The sequence below is a fragment of the Pteropus alecto genome, unplaced genomic scaffold, assembly GCF_000325575.1.
Source record: "Pteropus alecto unplaced genomic scaffold, ASM32557v1 scaffold134, whole genome shotgun sequence".
NCBI classification, from domain to species: Eukaryota; Metazoa; Chordata; class Mammalia; order Chiroptera; family Pteropodidae; genus Pteropus; species Pteropus alecto.
The window spans coordinates 11,339,030-11,359,539 of NW_006436283.1; the positions used below are offsets into that span (position 1 = coordinate 11,339,030).

Genomic DNA, 20,510 nt, shown 5'->3' on the forward strand with positions numbered 1-20,510 from the left:
GATACAATTCTCCTTGTCAGACTTTTTGCTGGTAGGTGACTTCAAACATTTTTTCAAATGCGTCTGTCCAGTAGATGGCACTCTCCTCCCTTTGTGTGAATGAGTTATGAATGAATAAGCCCTCCCTTTACCCTCCCATCCCCCAAATGCTGTTGTAGAGAAAACCAATCCATCCCCAAGTCCTTTCCAAATCTTTAAAATGCATCCTCTTTTCTTCATTCACCATTTCAGGCTCTCCACATATGTCTCCTATAGTATTATAATAACATAATCTCCTGCCTCTGGTGTCCTTGTGTTCTAACCCATCCAACACAATACCATCAGAAGCTCTTTCCAAAAACACAGATTGCCAGTGCCCTGCTGAAAAAATGGTGTCACTGGGGGATGGAGCAGGGGAGGGGTTCTCTTTGAAGGCAATGGCAGGAGCAAAGTGGAGGCTTTTTCCGGCCAACGGATTTGTCTCAGGGGAAGGGCGACTGGCTATTGTGGGAAAGGTAGATTCAGAGCCTTGATCCTCCTGCCAAAGAATTTGAATTCGCTCAATAGAGCGTAGAGAATGGCTGAGAGGTTTTGAAGGTTGAGAGATTAAAGCTTGAACAAGATCCGTGTGACCAGGCATGCAGACTGTGTGAAAAGGAAAAATTCAGTGAGGAAGTCAGCTTGCAAGAAGGGTAAGGGGAGAGGCGGGAACCTGGGGACTTGCAGTTTGGGGAATTCAGAGAAGTCGTTCCTCAACCGTAATAGTCATCAGTAAAATACTGATTTACAGCATCAATGTCAGGAAACATCTAGGAAGCCAGGAATATATCCATGTATTCTGATGTCCCCTGTGCATGTGTCTGTGTGGCTAACCAAATACATGCCCAAGCTGCCTCTGGGAAGAGTATTAGGTGCCAGAAGCGAAACCACTACACTTGTTTTCAAGTAAGAAGTAGAAAAAAGAAAAACAGCTTGAGCTTCTTTCCATATCACAGGCTTTCAATGTGTTATTATTCAACACAAAGTGTCAGATTTAGATTTTCCACCTCGAGGAATTTGGTTTAGCTTTAATTAGTTGCTGTGAGTATTTCTGAGCCAACTCTGGGAAGCATTTATCTAGAAAATAGTTTTCACTAAAATATAAACTGGGTACAGGGTGTCATTTTTCTATCAGGCTTTGTATCATGTTCACACAGCTATAAATTCTCTCCAGCCATCTGGATGATTTTTGCCACAGCCCACCATAGTTATACTGGATATTTATTAATCACAATTTAACATACTGTAATAGTGAGGCCATCTGTATTGCCATCCAAGCACTATGAGTAGCTGCAGGACTTTAAAGCATGAATATTTTTCTGAGAAAAGATGATGCTTGCAGGTTGTTCTGCATAGAGGCAACTGGTGTGTTTTCCATCCAGCAACTTTTCATAAAAACAGGCTTAAAAATACCAGACAAATGAAAAACAGACTTCAGCAGTTACATGCAGCTTCCTGAGTAACTGAAGAATGTGCCTCTTGTGGTTAAAATGAGGGATCTGTTTAATATGGATGAAATACCAACACTCCAGGCATTTTCATTGACATTTCACTGTGACTTTTTGAACTTAGGAGTGCTGACACGAACACCCATTCTTGCTGCTCTGTGAAGCCTGCAGGCAGACTGCAGAGCAGGGCCAGGAGCGTGCAAGGCTGTGTCCGGTTCACCTTCCCTCTGCTGGCACGTCTTTATGTTTGTACTTCATTCTGCATTCACACTGTTGCATTCCCTAGTTTTTCCAGGATTCCTTTTCTGGAACCAGTCGGGAAACCAGGCAAGGGTTCTCATGCTCTGGAATTCCATCACCTCTCCAGCGCTGGACTTGCTTGCTGGACCAAAGTGAAAACATTCGTGGTGGGTATTTGTAAAGACTTTTGCCAAAAGTCGAAGAGCACTTGCGTTTCTTGGAACCAGAAGCTTCCCAGAGTGGCTGGACAGAGCACTGTGGCACCCAGGACACCCTGGAGAACAGATTCAGGGGGTAAAGGAGCCGAGAGAAGCCTCCTTCTCCGACTCTCCGCGGCGCCGGGCGGGCTGGGCTCCGGGGCAGCCCGGCCGTCTGGCAGCAGCGCGGCAGAGACATGCTGTTTTGTTTAAATCCTCCACATTCTTTGCCATTTCCCCATTGGCCGGATGGGGCTACCCTCCCTGCCGCGGCCGCTGCTGATGTCAGCCTCGCTCGCGCTGGCTCCTCCCGTACCCACCTCCCCGGCCCGAGGCACACACTGCAGCTCCGCGCGGACTCTCCGGTCCCGGCGAGGTGGCTGCAAACTCGCGGGCACGCACGGCGCTCAGGGAGCCGAGGGACTCGGGGGAGGGGACGCGCGCGGAAGGCGCCAGCTTGCTCTCGCCCGCCCTTCCTTGCGCGAGCGGAGGTTGGAGGAACCCCGGGCCCCAGCCCGGCGGAGCCCGGCAGCGGCGGCGGCGGCTTCCCTTTTCTCCTCCAGCGAGCTTCGGAGCGCCTCGGGGACTGGCCCTAAAAAGATCAGGCAATCTTGTTTACCGCCTGGGGAGAGGAGCCGATCGAGCCTTTGTCTGGAAAGTCAGCATCTCCAGCCCCGGCTGCAGTGTGTTCCTGGTGAATTCGCATTGGGCAGACCGGCCTGAGAAGGGGGTGGTCTCCAGGTTCATGTCTGGTTTCAGAGGCGGATCGAGCGGGTGACTTTTGTGCATTCGCTTTAATTTTTGGAAATCTCTTTTTTTTCCTCCCTGGCCCGCCACGGGGCATGTCCTGATCTGACGGCTGCTCCTACCGCCCCGGGCTGCATATCAGAGCGGTTTCCAGCGGGGCTCCCTCCCTTCCTCCCTGACTTTGAAACGCCGCGTTCCGGGAGGACCGACCTCGGCTAGGAAGGAGGCGGGGGAGCCGCGAACACCGGACCCAAACCTTGACATGCTCTCGGGCGGAGAGCAGGCAGTCAGGAGCTGAGCGCACCGCCGGGGCCGCTTCGCCCGCCGGCTCCGAGCGCTGGGCTCCCGGCGCTTTGCCCTGCGCCTGGGCGGCAGCCTTGTTTCCTGGGGGGCGCCCCCGCTTCCAGCTCCGGGGGTCCGCGGCCGGCAGGACCATGCTGCTGAAGGAGTACCGGATCTGCATGCCGCTCACCGTGGACGAGGTAAACGCCGCGCCGGGCCCGGCCTCGTCCGCTCCCGGTCCCCCGCCCCCCGCCCCCTTCCTTGGGGCGCCGCGTCCCCCGCCGCCGCCTCCTGGCCGGCGAGTCTACTGCGGGCGGCAGGAGAACCTGGTGGGACACTGTCACCTCCCAAACTAGGAGGCTGGAGCGGGTGGAAGAAGGGGAATTGCTGTTTCCACTTGTCACCCCAGCCGGGGAAGCGGCGTTGGGTGGGGCGGTGGACTCCAGGTGGGCCCTTTGGGCATTCAGAATCCAGATTACTGGGAATCAGAATGCGCCAAAGGGAGTCGGTGCGCCCCCTTTCTCCAGTTAAGAAATGAATAATGCAAACCCAGGAGCCCCAAGCGCGCGGTGGTAGTGGGGGACAGGCTTCCCGTCCGCTCTTCGCCGTAAGGTCGGGGTGCGGGGTGGAGTCCTTCGCCCTCGGGGTCCGGAGGCCTCGAGCCCGGGTGGAGGACACCTCGGAGCCCTTGGGGGGGTCCGTCTGGGCCTGGACCTTATGCGGTGGCCGCCAGCCTAGGCCCTGCTCCCGCCACGCGCGCGCACCGAGGCACCAGGACCTGGCTTCGACCTTTCGCAAACAGCCTGGCTCGGAAACTTTCTGCGTCTCTTGTTTCTTGGGCGGCGGGGGGACGTGGTCTGCGGGCGAGCCGCGCGCGGCGGGGGCTGCGGCGCCGCCACAGGAGGGCGCTCCAGCACGTGGGTGCGGGGCCGGCTCCTGCTCCTGCTCCAGGGTCCCGCTGCAGCAGCACCCGCGCGGGCGAGCGGCGGGGCTTGTCTTCCACGCGCTGCTCAGGTTCCATTCCCCCGGAGCAGCAAGCTCCATCATTCAGGAAATGATGACTCAGGGAAGATTATCCAGGCCCTGGCTTCCCTTTATTCGCCCTCTGCTCCCTGCCTTTAGGTGATTTCACAATTGCTTAGCGCCTGTCCTGGAACTGAGGAAGCGTGAAGTCAATCAAGGCAATTTGAAACTCACTAGTTTGGTTTGGTGTGGCAACACTAACGAAACCGGCGACCCCAACCACATTTATACTTAAATACAGTGCACTTAAATCTATCAGCTATCATTGATCCACTACTTTGTGCAAGGGGCCAGGTGCTTTGGGAGAGAAAAAGATATTTAACCAAATACATGGCTGTGCTCCCAAGGGCTATCTTCATTTGTCATCTGGAGCTAGTGTTGAGGCTAGACCCATGTACAATCCAAGGCAAGATCAGAGTAGCTCCGAGTTCAAAATAACGCATCCCAGGGACGCTGGCCGCGGGAAAGACCAGTCCCCACCCGAATGAGCAACGGAACATTGCAGTTTGTAGGTATTTGAGGAGATAGCATTTGCACAAGATCTTGAAGGTGGAGGCCTTGTGGGTAGGCAGAATTTTGGGAGGTGCATTCCGGCCTTGTAAATAAAGTGGAGAGGCAGCACACAGCTATCTGAAGAGGGAGGGAGGCAAATGAATGAAACTGGTTAACCTAAATATTTCTTGAAAAGGTTGAGATCTTCCTACCCCTAGGGCAACTGACTGAACTGCAGCGGTTCGGCTTGCGTATACTTCTATCTCATCTCCTCCAGATGACTTTACTTATTGATCGGAATTTGGAATTTGGAACCAGAAAGGGCAATGTTGGTACTGCATGAAATACCCCCAAATACAGGTGATAGTCAAGAAAATCACCAGTTCTAGAATCTTCTCTATTGCCTGCAAAATCTGTTATGGTTGGTTCCCTTCTCAGGCTTTCTTGAACACACAAGCACAGCTCTTTCTCCCACTTTTTTTTTTTGGTTCTTAAATACCCACCGCTTCCTGGTGAAGTAATCACATTTGAGTGGTACAGGTGGAGGCCCTCTTTTCTTAATTGGCAAATGAAATCAGCCTCCACCTGTAATATAATGTATAATTATAACTTAATTAATGTATAATTCATTTGGACTAAAGCGTGATTCAGTTTCTGTAAGGTCATATTCTTCTAAAGTGCTTTTCTACTCTGTCAGAGAAGCAGCAGTGGGAGCGGGGGCGGTTTAGATTGATAGAGATTTCAAACTGGAAGGCTTGAGATGAACCAAACCAGATGATGGATGAGGAAACTAGGCCCAGCTCGCTAGAGGTGAGACCCTTAGGGTCTGACTGGTAGTGAACCCCACGATTTCCATGATCCCCCTTGGCACTGTGTCCTGCCCACCTTAACACTGAAAACTGGGAAACAGGTGTCTTCAGAAAAATGGGTGTCGTCAGCATAGGTGGGTTTTTAGACACCTGACTTTTGCTTCAACTCTTGATTTGCTTTAGGCCCAATTCACAGACCTATGTGGAACTTCTGGAACTTATTTCTGTTTAACTACCATAGTTAATTAGTAGCAGTGTCCGTATTTTTGAAAATGAGGCAAATGCCCTTGCTTTGGAGAGTCACCGAGAAAACCAGCGCTGTGTGTGTCTGTTCGTTTCCCTGGCCTTATGCCATTTAACTCCTGGCGGAGGGGAGCGTAAGAGGGACTGGTGTGTTATTATCCACATTTTGCAGGTGAGTAAACTGAGATTCAGAATGGTTAAGTAACGTACACCAGGCCACACAACTAGTTAATAGCCAAGCCAGAACCAGAGCTGTGGTAAAAACCATTGTTTGTTTTCCCTCGCTCTGCTCTCTGATTGTCACTAGCATTTACTCCAGCAAAAGGAAAAAACATTTTTTGAAAACAGATAACGTCAATGCTATCGACTAAATGAAAAATCAAAGATCTTTTGAACTGTTTCTACTATTTCTCTAGCCTTACTTTAACTCATCAGATGTCCCCTAGTTCCAGGAAAGAGATGAAGAAAAGAAAGCTGAACTACAGTCTAGATCAGCTGGTGTTTTGTATTGTTTTAGATGTTAATTTCAGAATCACTTCTTATAATTCTTTATTCTGAAATTAACACCTAAAACAATATAAAGCTTCATTGGAATAGTTTCCTCGTTTATGTTGAACACCATTGTCTCTGAACTAAATGTAAGCTCATTGGTAAGATCTGTGCAGGAAAGGGCCCCGGGGGCTGATAGTTGGTCATAAAGAGACAGTCGTCATTGTCTTCATTTGCAACATTTGGTGATGTAGACTCTGGAATTTTAGACTTGGAAGGGCTACTAGAAGTCATCTATAGTCTAGCCATTTGCGGAGAAGACTGGAATTGTAGAAGGTTCAGTTAGTATCCCATCTTATAGCTAAGGGCAGAGTCTGGGCCAGAACCCCATCTTCTGAGTTGCAAAGTTGTTTAACTATAGGTCAGGGGTTCACCCCTGCCCCGCTCCCCTCCACTGGGATTCCTCGTTGGAAAGAAATATTATCCCTAAGCCTGATGTGCAGGGCAAGTATGCCGAGCAATCTCTAGTTGAAGGTGGGCTGGAGATTCTGACCTTGTCTACTAAGGCGACCTTTAGGGGTAGTCAGCTGACTGGAAGAGTGACCAGAGGGTTCTATCTGAAGCTACTTTTGTATAACAAGCCCACTGGTTTTCCTTAGATTGTATGTTTATTTGGGGTGACTTTTAGATGTGTGGCTCCATAGAGATTATGGACCCCTACCTCCCCAAGCCACTCCTTTGGTGCTGCCACTGGTTCCAGCATCCCAATCCCAAATTCCAACTTCATGACTCCTTAAAGCACCATCTGAAGATCACCCCTCCCTGACAGGTACTTACAAGTAAAATAACCATTTTCCTAAAGCTCAGCACATCCCTAATATGACCTAAGGCAGGAATCCTTTTGTTTTCATTGCTTGCTTTGGTGTTTTAACAGTTCCTGTTCTGACTGCATTTACATTAATGTGTGTACTTTTAGGGATTTATTTGTGGTCTTTAGGGATTTGATGCACAATGAAAAATAGAAACACTCCTCTCCTTTTCAAGAAAAGAAAAGGAAAGAAAAGAAAACCACTTTTTCAATACAGAATATTATTTTGTTCTTTGTCCTGGCAGGGAGCCAGTGCACTTTATCCAGGCTCCCCGGGTCCCCAGAGACGTTTCTTACGCACATTTCTGAGAACAGATTTGGGATCGGGGTGGTGCCGTCTCTGGAATGACATAAATGGAGACGCCAAAATGCCCAACAGTGCTTCTTAGCCTCTGTTTTAAACAGTTTTCGAGGACTGCATCTGCAAAGACATTGGGGCAGAAGTTTTTTTAAGGAGAGAATTTCTGGTGTTGACACTTGGTTTTTTGTTGTGCAAAGTGACACCTCTGAAAATAAAGGCTCCTTGGATTAATCTCGTAGACCTTCCCCAGGATTCCTCATAAACATAATTTTGAAAATGTTTCTTAAGAATGAGCATTATTGTGACTGTTTTTTCCCCTGTTAGTCTAGTTGGGAGGAACCAGTGCCAGGGTCCTGAGTTGGATTTCTGGGCCATCTTGGTAGTTTTTCTTGCTTATTTCACAGTCAGGAAACAGTTTTCCTCATGCTGCCCAGCTCTCTTGCAAAGCTCCCTTTTGGTGGTGAAGGGCACGGGGAGCGGGGAGAGGGGGGTTAATGGATAAGTGCAAACCTTTCACCACTAATGGATCAGACAACAGGGAACAGATGCTGTCCTCCTGGCTGGTCAGTGAAATTGACTTTGTGTATGAAGGACGGTCCATTTTCCCTGTGATTTGGGTGTGAGTGCCCGTCACATGAAACAGATTCTGGGCCTTGAAATAAAATGCTCACTATTGTTAACAAAACCCGAGTCAAAAGGGGGGTAATTAACTTTTGCTTTTCATTAAGAAGGCATCGAGTGAGTCCTTAAAGCTCTTACAAATCAACTTAGAAACCCTGTCTGATTAAGTGAGTGTTATTGATATTCAGAGAAAGGCGAGTCATCTTCATTGGAGAAAGGCTCTCATTTCAGGTGAATGGAGAATACTATTTTTTGTAAGCAGCTTTTTAAAAAGTAATATATTTTCAATATTCAACCTCTGTACAATCCTCCCTATGGCTCCAGAGTATCCGTTAGGAAAATGTGTGTGTGTGTGTGCGTGCGTGTGTGTGTGCGCGCGCGCGTATAGGCAGGAGGGTTCATGAAGATGTTGTTTTAAATATAAAAGTGTATGCACAGTGACAAGCAGTAAACGTGTTTTTCGGGGGCAGTGATGACTGGAAGAGTCCGTTGAGGTTCATTGCTTTAGCCGCCTGAGTGAGGGCGCAGGTGCCCGGGCTGGCCTGTGTGGGCTTCGGCCTGCTTTCCGTTGCCTGGAGGTCTGTACAGTCAAGTAACTGAAAACTTTTTTGAAAATCAGCTAACACTTCTGCCTCTGTTCGGAGAAAAAGACACATCAAAATCAGCTGATTTGTAGCCAAGAAGTCAGGAAGGTTTTCCATATCTTGAGCAAATTCAGCCCACTGGGAGAGGAAAAAGAGAATTTCAGATTGCAGGCTGCCAGCTGCCTGCCCTCCCTGTCTCATGCATGAAGTCAGGAATTTTGTGGTATTTCCCAGTGGAGATTTTCTTTGTAGGCCACATGGTAGATGAGGTCCAAGTGTGTTATAAGTATTAAAACTGGAAAATAAATGGTATCTGGAGAATGTAAAGTTGTTTGAAGAATTTAGCTTGGAAGCTTGACTTTTTATACCACACGGCCTCCAACTTACAGAAACGGGTACAAACAGTATCTCGGGGTGCACACCTCCAGGGGTGCCGTTTACACGGAGCCCACTGGGAACAGTGCAACGTAATGGCCCTGTAAATGACCGACTACCTTTGTCAGGCCAGTCAGGCTCCCCAGCCCCTGCTGCCGTCATGTGTTAAAACTTGAAAGTTTACAGAAAACTTGGGGGTTTATGAGTGGAAATGTTACCTCCTCGGAGACCGCTTTCCTCACCACTCCTCTAAAATAGTTTTTCCCTATTTCCCTTTATCTCTGCACTTCTTTCTTTCCGTCAGAGCAATTGTCACATGTACTTACTTGGTGCCTTGTTTGTCACCTCTCTCTGTCACTATCTTTTCAATGCGTAATCCACCTAGGAAAATACCGACAAGGTATTTTAACTTATTTTTCTTTCATACTAAGTCTTGGTACATATTTTCCATTTGCAGCACATTTCAGTCTCCACTAGCCAGTGCTCAGGGGCCACATGTGGCTGGTGGCTGCCGTACTGGACGGGGCGGTCGTAGTGCATAACTTGCAGGTCTGTCACATAGTTGGTACCTGCTGAGTGAACAGGTAGAAAGCAGCTGAAAACACAGGAATCTGTCAGGAGAAAGCCGACCCTGTCTTCCAGCACACTGTTGAAATTTTTTTTCACTTAAGTTTTATACTGCCTGTAGTTGTGCAAACTAGAGATTCTTTTATATTAAAAACATCTTCATTTTAAAATTCCTCAGTGACACAGCTGAGAAGTTTGAGGCCAGTCATTCCTGGGAGTTCGTGTAATCATTTTGCTTTCTTCCTAAATCCTAGAGGAATGTATTAGATTTCTATTGCTGTGTAACAAATGATTCCGAACGTAGCAGCTTAAAACAACAGCCATTTATTGTTTCACGGTCTCTGTAAGCCAGAAGTCTGGAGCTGGCATGGCTGGAATCTCTGTTCAGAGTCTCACAGGTTGAAATTGAGGTGTCCGCCAGGCTGCATTTCCTTCTGGAGCTTGGAGTCTTCTTCTGAGCTCGTGTGGTTATTGGCAGAAATAACCTTGTGGTTACAAAATTAAGATTTCCGCTTTCATGCTGGCCGTCAGCTAGGGGCCAGCTTCTAGAGCCCACCTGCTGTTTCCTGCCACGTGGTCCTTTCCACAGCATGGCATGTTCCCCCTTCAAGGCCAGTAGGAGAGCATCTGCTGCAACTTTGAATCTTTCTGACTTTTTGTCCCTGACTTCTAGACTCTTTTTCCAAAAAGCTGGCCTGTTTAGATCAGGCCCACCCACATTCATAGGGAAGGAATTATACATATACAGGGTGTGCACACCAGGTAGGAATCTTAGGAGCCATTCTTCCCACCACAGAGAAATTAGCTGGGTTGAACATTGGAGGAGAGAAGTAGTTTATTTCTTGTATTTAGATTGGTACTTGGGGTGGCAGGAAAGCGTGCATATCACAGATACTTAGTGGATTCCTACTATGTGCCAGGCATGGAGCAGCAGATAAGGCAGTATCCCCTGCACTGCTAAAGCTTATGGTCCAGAAGCCATTGGAGAAGTTTTGTTGCCATTGTAGAATAGATTATGGCAATGGTTGCACAAGTCTCTGTAAATACATTAAAAACCATTCTGTTGATATATAAAATAGATCTCAATAGAGCTGGGTTTTTTTTTTCTTTTTCTTTTTTTTTAAATAGAGGAGCCTACGGGTGTTTTCCAGCAGAACAGACGTCTGTGTTCAGAAAGAGTCATTGACAGAAAATGCTGAGTTTGAATCATATCTTCAAGGAGATGGCTCTGTTTGTCCTGTGAGTTTAGCTTTCCAGAGGAGGTTGTTCTCTTCTGTAGCAGGGTGGGGGAAAAACTTGCCAGATTTGGATCAGAATGACTGCAATTTAGGTCAGAACTTCGTACTTAAGTTCTCTGTCCCCAAGAGGACAGGGGCTGGTGGCAATCATGAAGCAACAGTACCTGGAGACCATTCTGCTGTGGCTCCAAGAGCATTTCTCTGCTTTCTATGCTCATCCAACAGGAAATAAGGTGCTAGCAGAGTGAATCCTAGAATACATTCTGGAGGAGGAAATGGTTCCACGGGGGGGTTGAATCCTCCGCCGCACTTATCTCAGGCAGATGTCCCCAAGACTTCCCATCATAAGCTTTATTGTAAAGGAGGCCAACTAGCTATTTAAATTATGTCTCAATGGACTCAGTCTAGGATGGCAAAATCACCCCTCTACAGGCTGGGCACATCTCCCGGGATGGCGGAAGGGAGCCCCACTGCACAGGACATGCTATCTTGGCTGCTGGCTTTGCCCATGACAGAGGAAGGAGTCTAGGATCACCCGCCACTTCCTGGCTGACTGCCTGTGCAACATTATACAGTGCCGTTTGTTGATCTAGAAACACGAAAGCCAGAACTCACCAAGATTTTGACATCAAGTATTAAAGTGATTCATTCTTTCATTTCCCAGCACTTTGACAAAGGGGGCCTGCTCTTAAAACTTTTTTTTGAGACTTTAGTGGAAGTCGACTCATATATCTAAACAAGTAGCTAACGTAAGTTCTTGATCAAATTTATCTAATGACTCTTCATTTCTTTTTCTTTTTTTGCTCCTTTTAAATTTGGGTACAGCATGAACTTCTAGAATTCCTGTTGTTTCTGGGCAAAGAGAAAAACTTAATCATCCTTTAAGTCCTTTGGAATTATATTTGATGATCTTTAGGGTGTTGTTTCTTTCCCGGAATGAATCACCTAGAGAAGTGAGATCGGCCAAACACATGTAATTTGATGATAACCTATAATAATGTTGTTTAAGCACGTAATTTAAGCACCTAATCTCCAAAGACTGCTCCCCTGCCCCGTGTCATCTACACACATACACGCACACACACGCACACACACGCATGCACACACACGCACACACACTTCAGGCCTGATTATATTTGCTGTATTAAGGTCAGATCCAGGTGTTTCTGAGCACTAGTTTATGTTTTTACACCAAAAAGAATGAATTGATGTATTAGAAGAAAATATATAAACATGGGAATAAGAAGTCACCATTAACTCAGATGCTAATACAGTAGTTCTGCCTTATCTGCAAGGTGTGTTCCAAGACTCTCAGTTGGATGCCTGAAACTGCGAGATAGTACTAGACCCTACGTACCCTATGTCAGCGGTCCCCAACCTTTTCAGCACCAGGGACTGGTGCTCCTATAAGAATCTCATGCCTGATGATCTGAGGTGGAGCTAAGGCCGTGATGCTGGTGCTGGGGAGCGGCTGCAAATACAGATGAAGCTTCACTCGCTCATCTGCCGCTCACCTGCTGCTGTGTGACCCAGTTCCTAATGAGTACCAGTCTGTGGCCCGGTGTTCGTGGACCCTTGCATTGTTTTTCCTACACATACATGCCTATGATAAAGCTTAATATAGAAATTAGGCATAGTAAGAGATTAACATCAGTAACTAATAATAAAATAGAACACTTATAACAACATATGTAATAAAAGTTATATGAATGGCTTTGGGACCATTATTAAGTAAAATAAGGATTACTTAAACACAAGTTCTGTGATGCTGTGACAGTCGGCTGCTGAGTGACTAACGGGCAGGTAGCGTCTATAGCGTGGATATTCTGGCAAAAGAATGAATCAGATCCTGGGTGAGACAGAGCGGAAACCTGCTAGATCTCATCGCGCTACTCAGAATGGCACACAACTTAAAACTTATGAATTGTTTCTTTCTGGAATTTTCCACTTAATTTTCAGACCCCGGTTGACCACAGGTAACTGAAATCACCAAAAATGAAAGTGCCGATGGGTGTGTGGACGAGGGGGATGGCTATGTGACGAAGTTGTTGAAGCCTTCAAGAGCACTGGGTATTGTTGGCTGGATTGTTTGTATTTCTCCAAAGCTGTCCAGTACTTTCTTGTTTTAAGCCAAGTAGTGGGATTGACTTATTTATTTTTGAAATGGCAAAGTTTCACTTATCTCTTGATTCTTTGGCAAGGTTTCCAACTTATGTATAAAGTTTATAGAGACAGTGATATGTTAATGAGTATTGTACCCAAGCTTTCTAAAAAGTATCGTGGAGGACTCCACAGAGCCTCAGAAGCTGAGGGTTGCACTGTTCATTTTGCTTATCTGAGCCATCTCTGTCTTCATGTCTTATGTTAATTGATTTTCTTGATCCCAGCACTGAGGAACTAGAGCTGTGTCACAAGGTCTTAGTTGAGTGTGGCCTTGCAGTAACCTTGCTTTTATGCACATAATAAAATAGTCGGCCCTATTTGCTTTCGCAGTGCATCCTATGAAACATTCTGTTTGGAAAGTGTTTTGAAATTTCATTTATATTTTATATGCGTGTACCGATGTCAGTCACATTTCACAAGCAAAGGAGGGAAACATTTGTCGAGTGCCTTCTCGTTTCACTTAGTCCTCATAATGGTCCTATGTGTTAGACATTATCATCCCATTTTATAGATGTAGACTGTGGGTGGTTGCATGAATAGTCAGTGGTAGATCTAGATTCACACCTGGGTGATCCAACTCCATAGCCCTTGCTCTTTGCTCCACCCAGTACTACTTTGCCGAGAATCCTAAAGCTGGAAGGAGCACTAGAGGTTATTTAGTTCTATCACAATTTAAAAAATGTATTAAAGATTAAATAACTTGTTCAGGATTATCAAAGGAAATAGTTGATCTTGGATTCCAGTTAAGCCAAGAGAGTGGTCAAGTTTTATCTCCCACCGGACGATCGATTTTACCCAACCATTAAACCAAGTGACATTCCTCAGCTTAACTTTGATAAATGAATCATACTCCTTTGAAAATAACTTTTGTAGCTCAGCTCTAAAAAGAGAACCACCTCTACACTTTTGAAAATTGTTCCTTTTAATGGCAGTAAAACCTTTGTCTTTCGTAGACATCGTCAGCAGAGAGGTTCGCTGATGAACAACCATGGGTTTCTCAAACTAAGTATCTAAAAATAATTATGGAACAGAGATGCCATACCATGTTTTTGGCACATTTGTTTGAAAACTGAAAACTCTTCACGTGGAGGAGCAAATTGGAGGGCATGAAAAAGGATCAAAACATACTCTTTAAAGCTGTATATTTACTCTTCCTGCAATGAGAGGGCTCCTTTTATTAACATCGCCTCCAGAGCCAGTTTACCCAGCACGTGCATAAATTAATACTCTTCCTTTATAGTCATACCTCATGTGGACTAAAATACAGAAATTTTAACTCGTTACAATTCTATTTCTGAAAATGGAGCTGTAAAAGTTTTTTCGAAATGAAAAATATCCTCAAAAGACATTTATCATTATCAATCATGTTGAAACAATGGAAAAAGCGAAACCTGCCCTGAGTCCCACGGTGGAGATTTCAATGATGTTTTGTTCTGTGTCAGTGTAATCACCTAAAATGAACTATTTGAAGGGGACCACACTTCATTGGCTATGTACATTCTGATCAGTTTTTTTTTTAATAATAATTGTTTTAAATTGTGGTAAACTACATAGTGCATAAAATTTGCCTTTTTACCCATTATTAGTACACAGGGGCATTAAGTATATTCACACTGTTGCACGATCACCACTCTATCCACCAGCAGAACTCTTTTCATCTTGTAAAAGTGAAACTGTGCCCATCAAACACTAACACCCTATCCCACCTCCCTCCAGCGCCTGGCAACCACCATTTTACTTTCTGTTTCTATGAATTTACTACTTTAGGTATCTGGTTGGTTTTTTGTTTGTTTGTTTGTTTGTTTTTAAGCATGCTAGAACTTTTTCCTGAATTTTGCTTTCTTTCAAAGGTAGAAAATGACAAGATGGGCCTATACCCATCTCTTGAGTGACATTAATGAGTCAGTTAATGACCTGTACCTTTGCAGCAACAGCTGAAGTGCTTGACAACTTGAATTCAGGAGTACCTACTGTTGTCATTTAACAGGAAACGTACATCTTTGTTCAGAATACTTAATAAGGCAGGAAAATGTACCGGTGCATTTTAGAAGCATTTCAAATAAACAGGGTTGGCACTGACAGGTGTTCTATTAAAGTAGGTGACAGAATATTTAATTAATGACAATGCTTTATTCCTGTACCAGGTAGAAATAGACATTAATTGATCCCTTTTTCTGAATAAAGAAATATGGTTAAAACATTAGCTTGCTTGCTTGCTTGCTTGCTTGCTTGCTTGCTTGCTGTCTTTCTTTCTTGGATTTTTTTTTCAGGAGAAATTGATGTCAGTTTGATGGCTTATTAATCAATTAATTGTAACATTTTTATTGTAAATTCTCTTAGTGATGTCTATAGATAGAGTGTTCAACTCACTAGCCAACAACCTGGATTTCATTCGATTTTGCAGGATGATGGTCCTTGCACCCTCAAGGAGCAGCTTGTTCTGTGTACTATCCAGGAAAGTGGTGGGGTCTGGAAAATCGCTGGTCCTCACAGTTTCAGTCCAGTCTGAGAAGCATTTTCCAGTGTGCCTGGGATACCTCACAGGTGTGTTTAACCTCTTACACACCTATAATATTAAACATCTGCAAAACAGAATCACAGGAAACAGAACTCCTATTAACCCAGTAATTAGTAATTGAGATAGAGAAACAGCACTGGATAGATGTTTGAGAAAACAAGATGTAATCACCTGTTCGTATGGACAGGTAGTTCCGAAGACAGGGATGTGTCTTCTGAAATGTGTCGAGTCCCCTGTGGGTAGTCCCTGGTGACACAGTCCTCCATTAGGAACATTTTGCAGAGTTTGCCCTGATCTGAAATAATGATGCCAGGGCTGATGAAAAGACTAATTGTGGCCCCTTAATATAGCCTCATACGTATCCATCTTTCTGGTGTACTTCAGCCTCCTTAAAAGTGACGCAGTGAATATGAGTGGATTATCAATACTTAAAAGGTGCTGTGAAAATAGACTGTTCTTTTACTCATCGAGACAGGTTTAAAGAAATGAAGTATGGTTATTTAATCCCCTCCTTCCTCAAGTGCAGAGTTGGGTAACTAGAATTACTTTAATGAGTAGGGTACAGATTGTACCGTGCATGCTGGAGACCTAAACCCTGGACTATAGAAGACCATGACGAATGCCCATTTTTTGATATTATGTCTTTGCTGCTCATAAAGAGGCATCGTGTCCAAAATGAAAAACTTTTAGATTCAGGATTTAATAATTCACCTCTTTTGGATTGTGTTTGATGGAAACTTGGACACAGCTGAGTGTAATTACATTTTTTAGCACTATGACTTATAGTACTGCAGATATAGGTGCACTTAGAGATACCTTGCCAAGCTCTGGCTGAAAAGGAGCTTGGTTGTTTTTGTTTTGTTTTGTTTTAACAAAAAAAACCCCCAGAAATTAGGCTATTCATTGTCCAAATGGAATAATCCCCTTAAGTCTTTCAAAGAAAACACTTCCAAAATGGTCAAGTATATTTAAAATTAGTCATTATTTACGTAGGTGCTCAGCCTTTTGCCCATGCTCCTCTAGGGTTCTTTAAAAAAAAAAAACAGTGATGGTCACGTCCGTCAGAAACCATCTTATTTTTCAAAAGGGTTTAAAACTGCTTTTTTAGATCAAAAGCAGCCAGATCTCTTGCATCACAGAAGCTTCATCATAGATTCATCTATTTTGCATCTGCAGGGTGGCTACACTCAGTGTTGTTTTCGCTGTTGGACAACCTTTTCTGTGGACCTGGAGAAGGAACTGCCCTGGGGCTTTAGTAAGGCCACTCTTACTGAAAAAATTTAAGAACAAAGTGAAAAAGAGGCAGCGAGATGTGCTGGTCAGGGCTAATGAATTGTGGTTGGGGCTGGAGTTCAGGTCTATGTTGCTGACCGCTGGGCTCAGGATCCACCCTAGGATAGAACCTGCTCACCCTGATGCAGACTCCTGATGGCATGCCACCACCCTGTGACACCCTATGACTCACCTTTTGGATGTGTCTCATCTTCAAGCTGGAAGATTAGCTTTCTTTTTGCTTTCCTTGGGTTTATTTGTATTGCAAGTCAGCCACATCTGACAATGGACACATTTTTTTTAAGTCCTAGTAATTGCCCCACCTCCCACAGGGATTTTCATCCCTGAAAAGAGGCATAATCACTTTCAAATGTCATCCCCCCCGACCCCCATTTTTCTCTACCTTTTAATTTAATTAAACACCTTGGCATTTTATCTCCTTGAGCCTGTGATTCCCTAAGTTGGGGTTTCTGGTACGGTACAGTGAGGAGCATGGAATTGGAGTTAGAAGAACTAGCCGAGTCCTCGCTTTGTATAAACCCATGAATTGATTTAGGAAGACTCGATTTTCCTGTGCCTCAATTTCCCCAGTTGTCAACTACCTCTCTTTTCACCTCCATCAGGGGCTGATTACATGAGATATGGAGCCTACAAATGTATGGGGTGCTGATAATTTTCCACCCATGGGTGCTGCTTGAACACCTGGTAATCATGCATTCCCTGAGCCATGCGCAGAATGAGACATCACGCTTTTAAATATCTTTATTTTAGGGGGACCATCTAGTATAATAGACATTTTAAAGTCTCTACTTTCCAAATAGCTGATGGGAAGGAATCCTGAGGTGCCTGTAGGATCTGAGTTTGCCCAATGGGAATGTTATGTCGTAGTAATGAACACTTAAGGATTAGTTTATTTCTAGCCCTGCAGGGGCTATGAATTGCTTCTTAAAATTTTATTTTCCAAGACCGCGATGTTTATGTTGCTATGTTGGTGCGTCTCTTGCTTGGATGTCAAGATTGCCATTGAAAATAGATAGGCCAAAATAACAGCTTAACAGGTGGCTGTGCTTTGTGATGTTCGTAAAACTATTTTATGAAGAAGTCCAGGGGAAGTAAATCACCCAACTGTGCCCATTTTAGCACGTTCTTTTTTTCTTTTTTAAACACATTCCTCCCCTTTCCGTTTTATATATAGACTACTCTCCCTCTTTTAAGCAGAGCCATACTGATTCCCTATCGTAACACAGGGAAAGATTTTAGCTCATTTTATTTAGCAGTGGATGTCCTTTCCTTATTTTGTGTAATTGGAGCCCTTCTTCTAAAAATAACCCTTCTTTTCTTAATGTGATTCTTTTTATAGCTGATGTTTTCTTTATTTAAATGGAAGACCTTTTTAGTGTGCCATTTACACACGTGCGTATATATACATATACACACATACATATATATATTTGTATTTCTCTTAAGGGTATAATCCTTGGTGAGTGTGTTAGTAAAAATTGTTTCCATTGACTTGTCATTAAGTTCTCACCTGCTGTTGATGATCATTTTCTTTCTTTTGAGATAAAATCATAGGAGGAACCCAAGTGTTAAAACAGTTTAGCTTCCTACCCACTGTAAGAATCCTTTCTATAGCAATCTTGCATGGCAATCATCTTGCTTTTTAGCCTAAACATCAGCATGGCAGGGTGCTCACTCTTTTACAATAGGACGTCTTCCCTGATTGTCTACTTCCACGGGTTCGAAGATGCTTTCTTATGCTTCGTTAATATCCGCCTCCCTAGAACTTTTATGATCATTCCTCATTTTCCCCTGTAGAGTGACACAAACACAAGCCACTTCCCTATGCTGGCTCTTTAAATATTTAAAGAAAACTATAATGCCATCCTTTGGTTTTCTCTTCTACAGCTTAATATCCACAATTCCCTCAGTGATTCACCTTATGAAAGGGTTTCCAGATTCCCTCCCCATTCCCATGGTCCTCCTTTTTTTCACCCTTTAAAAAACATTGAACACAATGCTCCAAAGCAGAAGGTCAGCAAATTTTTCCTGTAAAGGGCCGGATAGAAATATTTTAGACTTACAGGTCATAAGGTCTCTATCACAGCAACTCAACTCTGACCTGTAACACAAAAACAGGCAAACCCAATACGTAAATGAATGGGCATGGCCGTGTTCCGATAAAATTTTATTTATGGACACCGACATTTGAATTTCATATAATTTTCACAATTATTATTATTATTCTAATTTTGATGGATTTCAGCTACTTAAAAATGCAAAACTATTTGTAGCTCACAGGCCCTACAAAGATAGGCAGGGGCCAGTTTGGGCCCCCGAGGCTGGAGAAGAGTGCTGGGGTCATGGCACCTGTTACTTCAGCACTTCACGCTTTGCTGATGCTCTGGCGCCAACACTGTTGTTTTCAGAAGTTGCATCAAACTCCTGGCTGCTTTTGGTAAGGTGATCACCCCACTCAGGTCTTAATCCAGGAGATCTGGCACTGCCAAGCCTCTCTTTCTGGTGTGTATGAGACCTACAAACACAAGCAGCCTTATAGCAACAACGGCCATTACCAGGGGACTTGGAATGCTGACTTCAAGTTCCACGAAATGTTTTTGATTCTTGCTTTTGTTATTTACCATGCTGGCTACTCTTCTTAACTTAGCGGCAGGAGTGATAGGCATGTCTTTCTGTCTTTATGCAAGCCACCGATGTTTCAGTAGCATCCCAGTCATAAAATAGAGGCCATAACTGCTTACCTTGGTTGCAGAAACCAGTACGCATTTGGGTGTAGAGATGAAGCCCTCAATTACATTAATAAGCTTAAGAAAGGATTATTCTCTACTCCTCATTAGTTCTAATTTTTAAGATAAGGTTCTCATTAGATATTTTGTGAAACAGTTTAACTAAGATTATAATTTAGCATGCGGAGGAGAAAATTTAGTAAATGGTGAAGCCAATTTTTTTTTTAGTGTCTAAACAATTAAAATTATGTCTGTGTAGACATTTACTTAGTAATGCTTTGCTTTCACAGGGGAGGGAAGACACGGAGGGCCAACATTAGTGGAACATTCTAGTGTGCCAGGACCACTGTGTTAATTATCTTCTTTCATCCTTACTGTCGTCCTCCAGGGTGAATCCTCTCATCTTCAGATTACATAGGTGGAAATTGAGGCTCATAGGATTTGCCAAAGTCACCCAGTCAATGGCAGAGCTGGATTTAAACCCAGGGTTCTTTGGCTGTAAATTCTGTTTGCTTTCTCCAAAACCGTTGCTTTCGACATCCAGAGAGAAGTTGACATTTGTTCATTATCAAGCTTATTGTACCAATATAGACAGCCGATTCTGAAATAAATATATGTTCCTAAATTACTTACTGGAATGATACATTTTGGCGTATATATCTCAGAAACTGTGATATAAAATAAGAATATTGACCTTCTTAATGGAAAGAGAGTGTTTAAGTTCAAATTATTTATATTTGCCTGCCATATGTTGGTAAAACTGGAAACATAGATACAATTTTAGATTACCTTAGAGCTATTCGAGGGAAACCTTGATTGTTTTTAGAAAGCTTCTGTGTTTATCTACACTGTATCTTGCGAAAATGAACTCCAAGATGTCATTCTATGAATATTCAGAAACTAATAGAGCCTGGATAAGAATGTGTGATAATCTAAAGATATCATTTAAGTCAGGGCTTTAAAAATACATTAGTTCCAGTAAAAAAGGAAGTCTTGCTCTCATTCCACCTATATCCTGAGTCCTTAAAAGTAGATTTATGAAAGGGAGATAAAGTTTCAGAATGAAATGTTGAAGTTCTGAAAGTAAAGTATGCTTCATATTATAATTGTTTAATTGTATGAAATGGAGTCTTTAATGATAGCTGGCACTGGGAATGACAAAACCTTTGCTGAGATTATTCTTTGAGGAAACTGATGGACATTTGGGTTGTGTCTACTTTCGGGCTCTTCTGGATAGACTGCTGTTACGAACATGCGTGTGTACAAGC

General features: G+C 44.0%; 1 protein-coding gene across 1 annotated transcript in view; it reads left to right on the forward strand.

The window, feature by feature from the left end:
• The first annotated feature begins 1,422 nt into the window (after positions 1-1,422).
• Positions 1,423-20,510, forward strand: part of PITPNC1 (phosphatidylinositol transfer protein cytoplasmic 1) — a 208,045-nt gene continuing 188,957 nt past the window's right edge. The window contains exon 1 of the mRNA XM_006912288.3: positions 1,423-3,132. Coding sequence (XP_006912350.1) covers positions 3,085-3,132 — 48 coding nt within the window. The 5' untranslated portion in view covers positions 1,423-3,084. The remainder of the gene's footprint in view (positions 3,133-20,510) is intronic.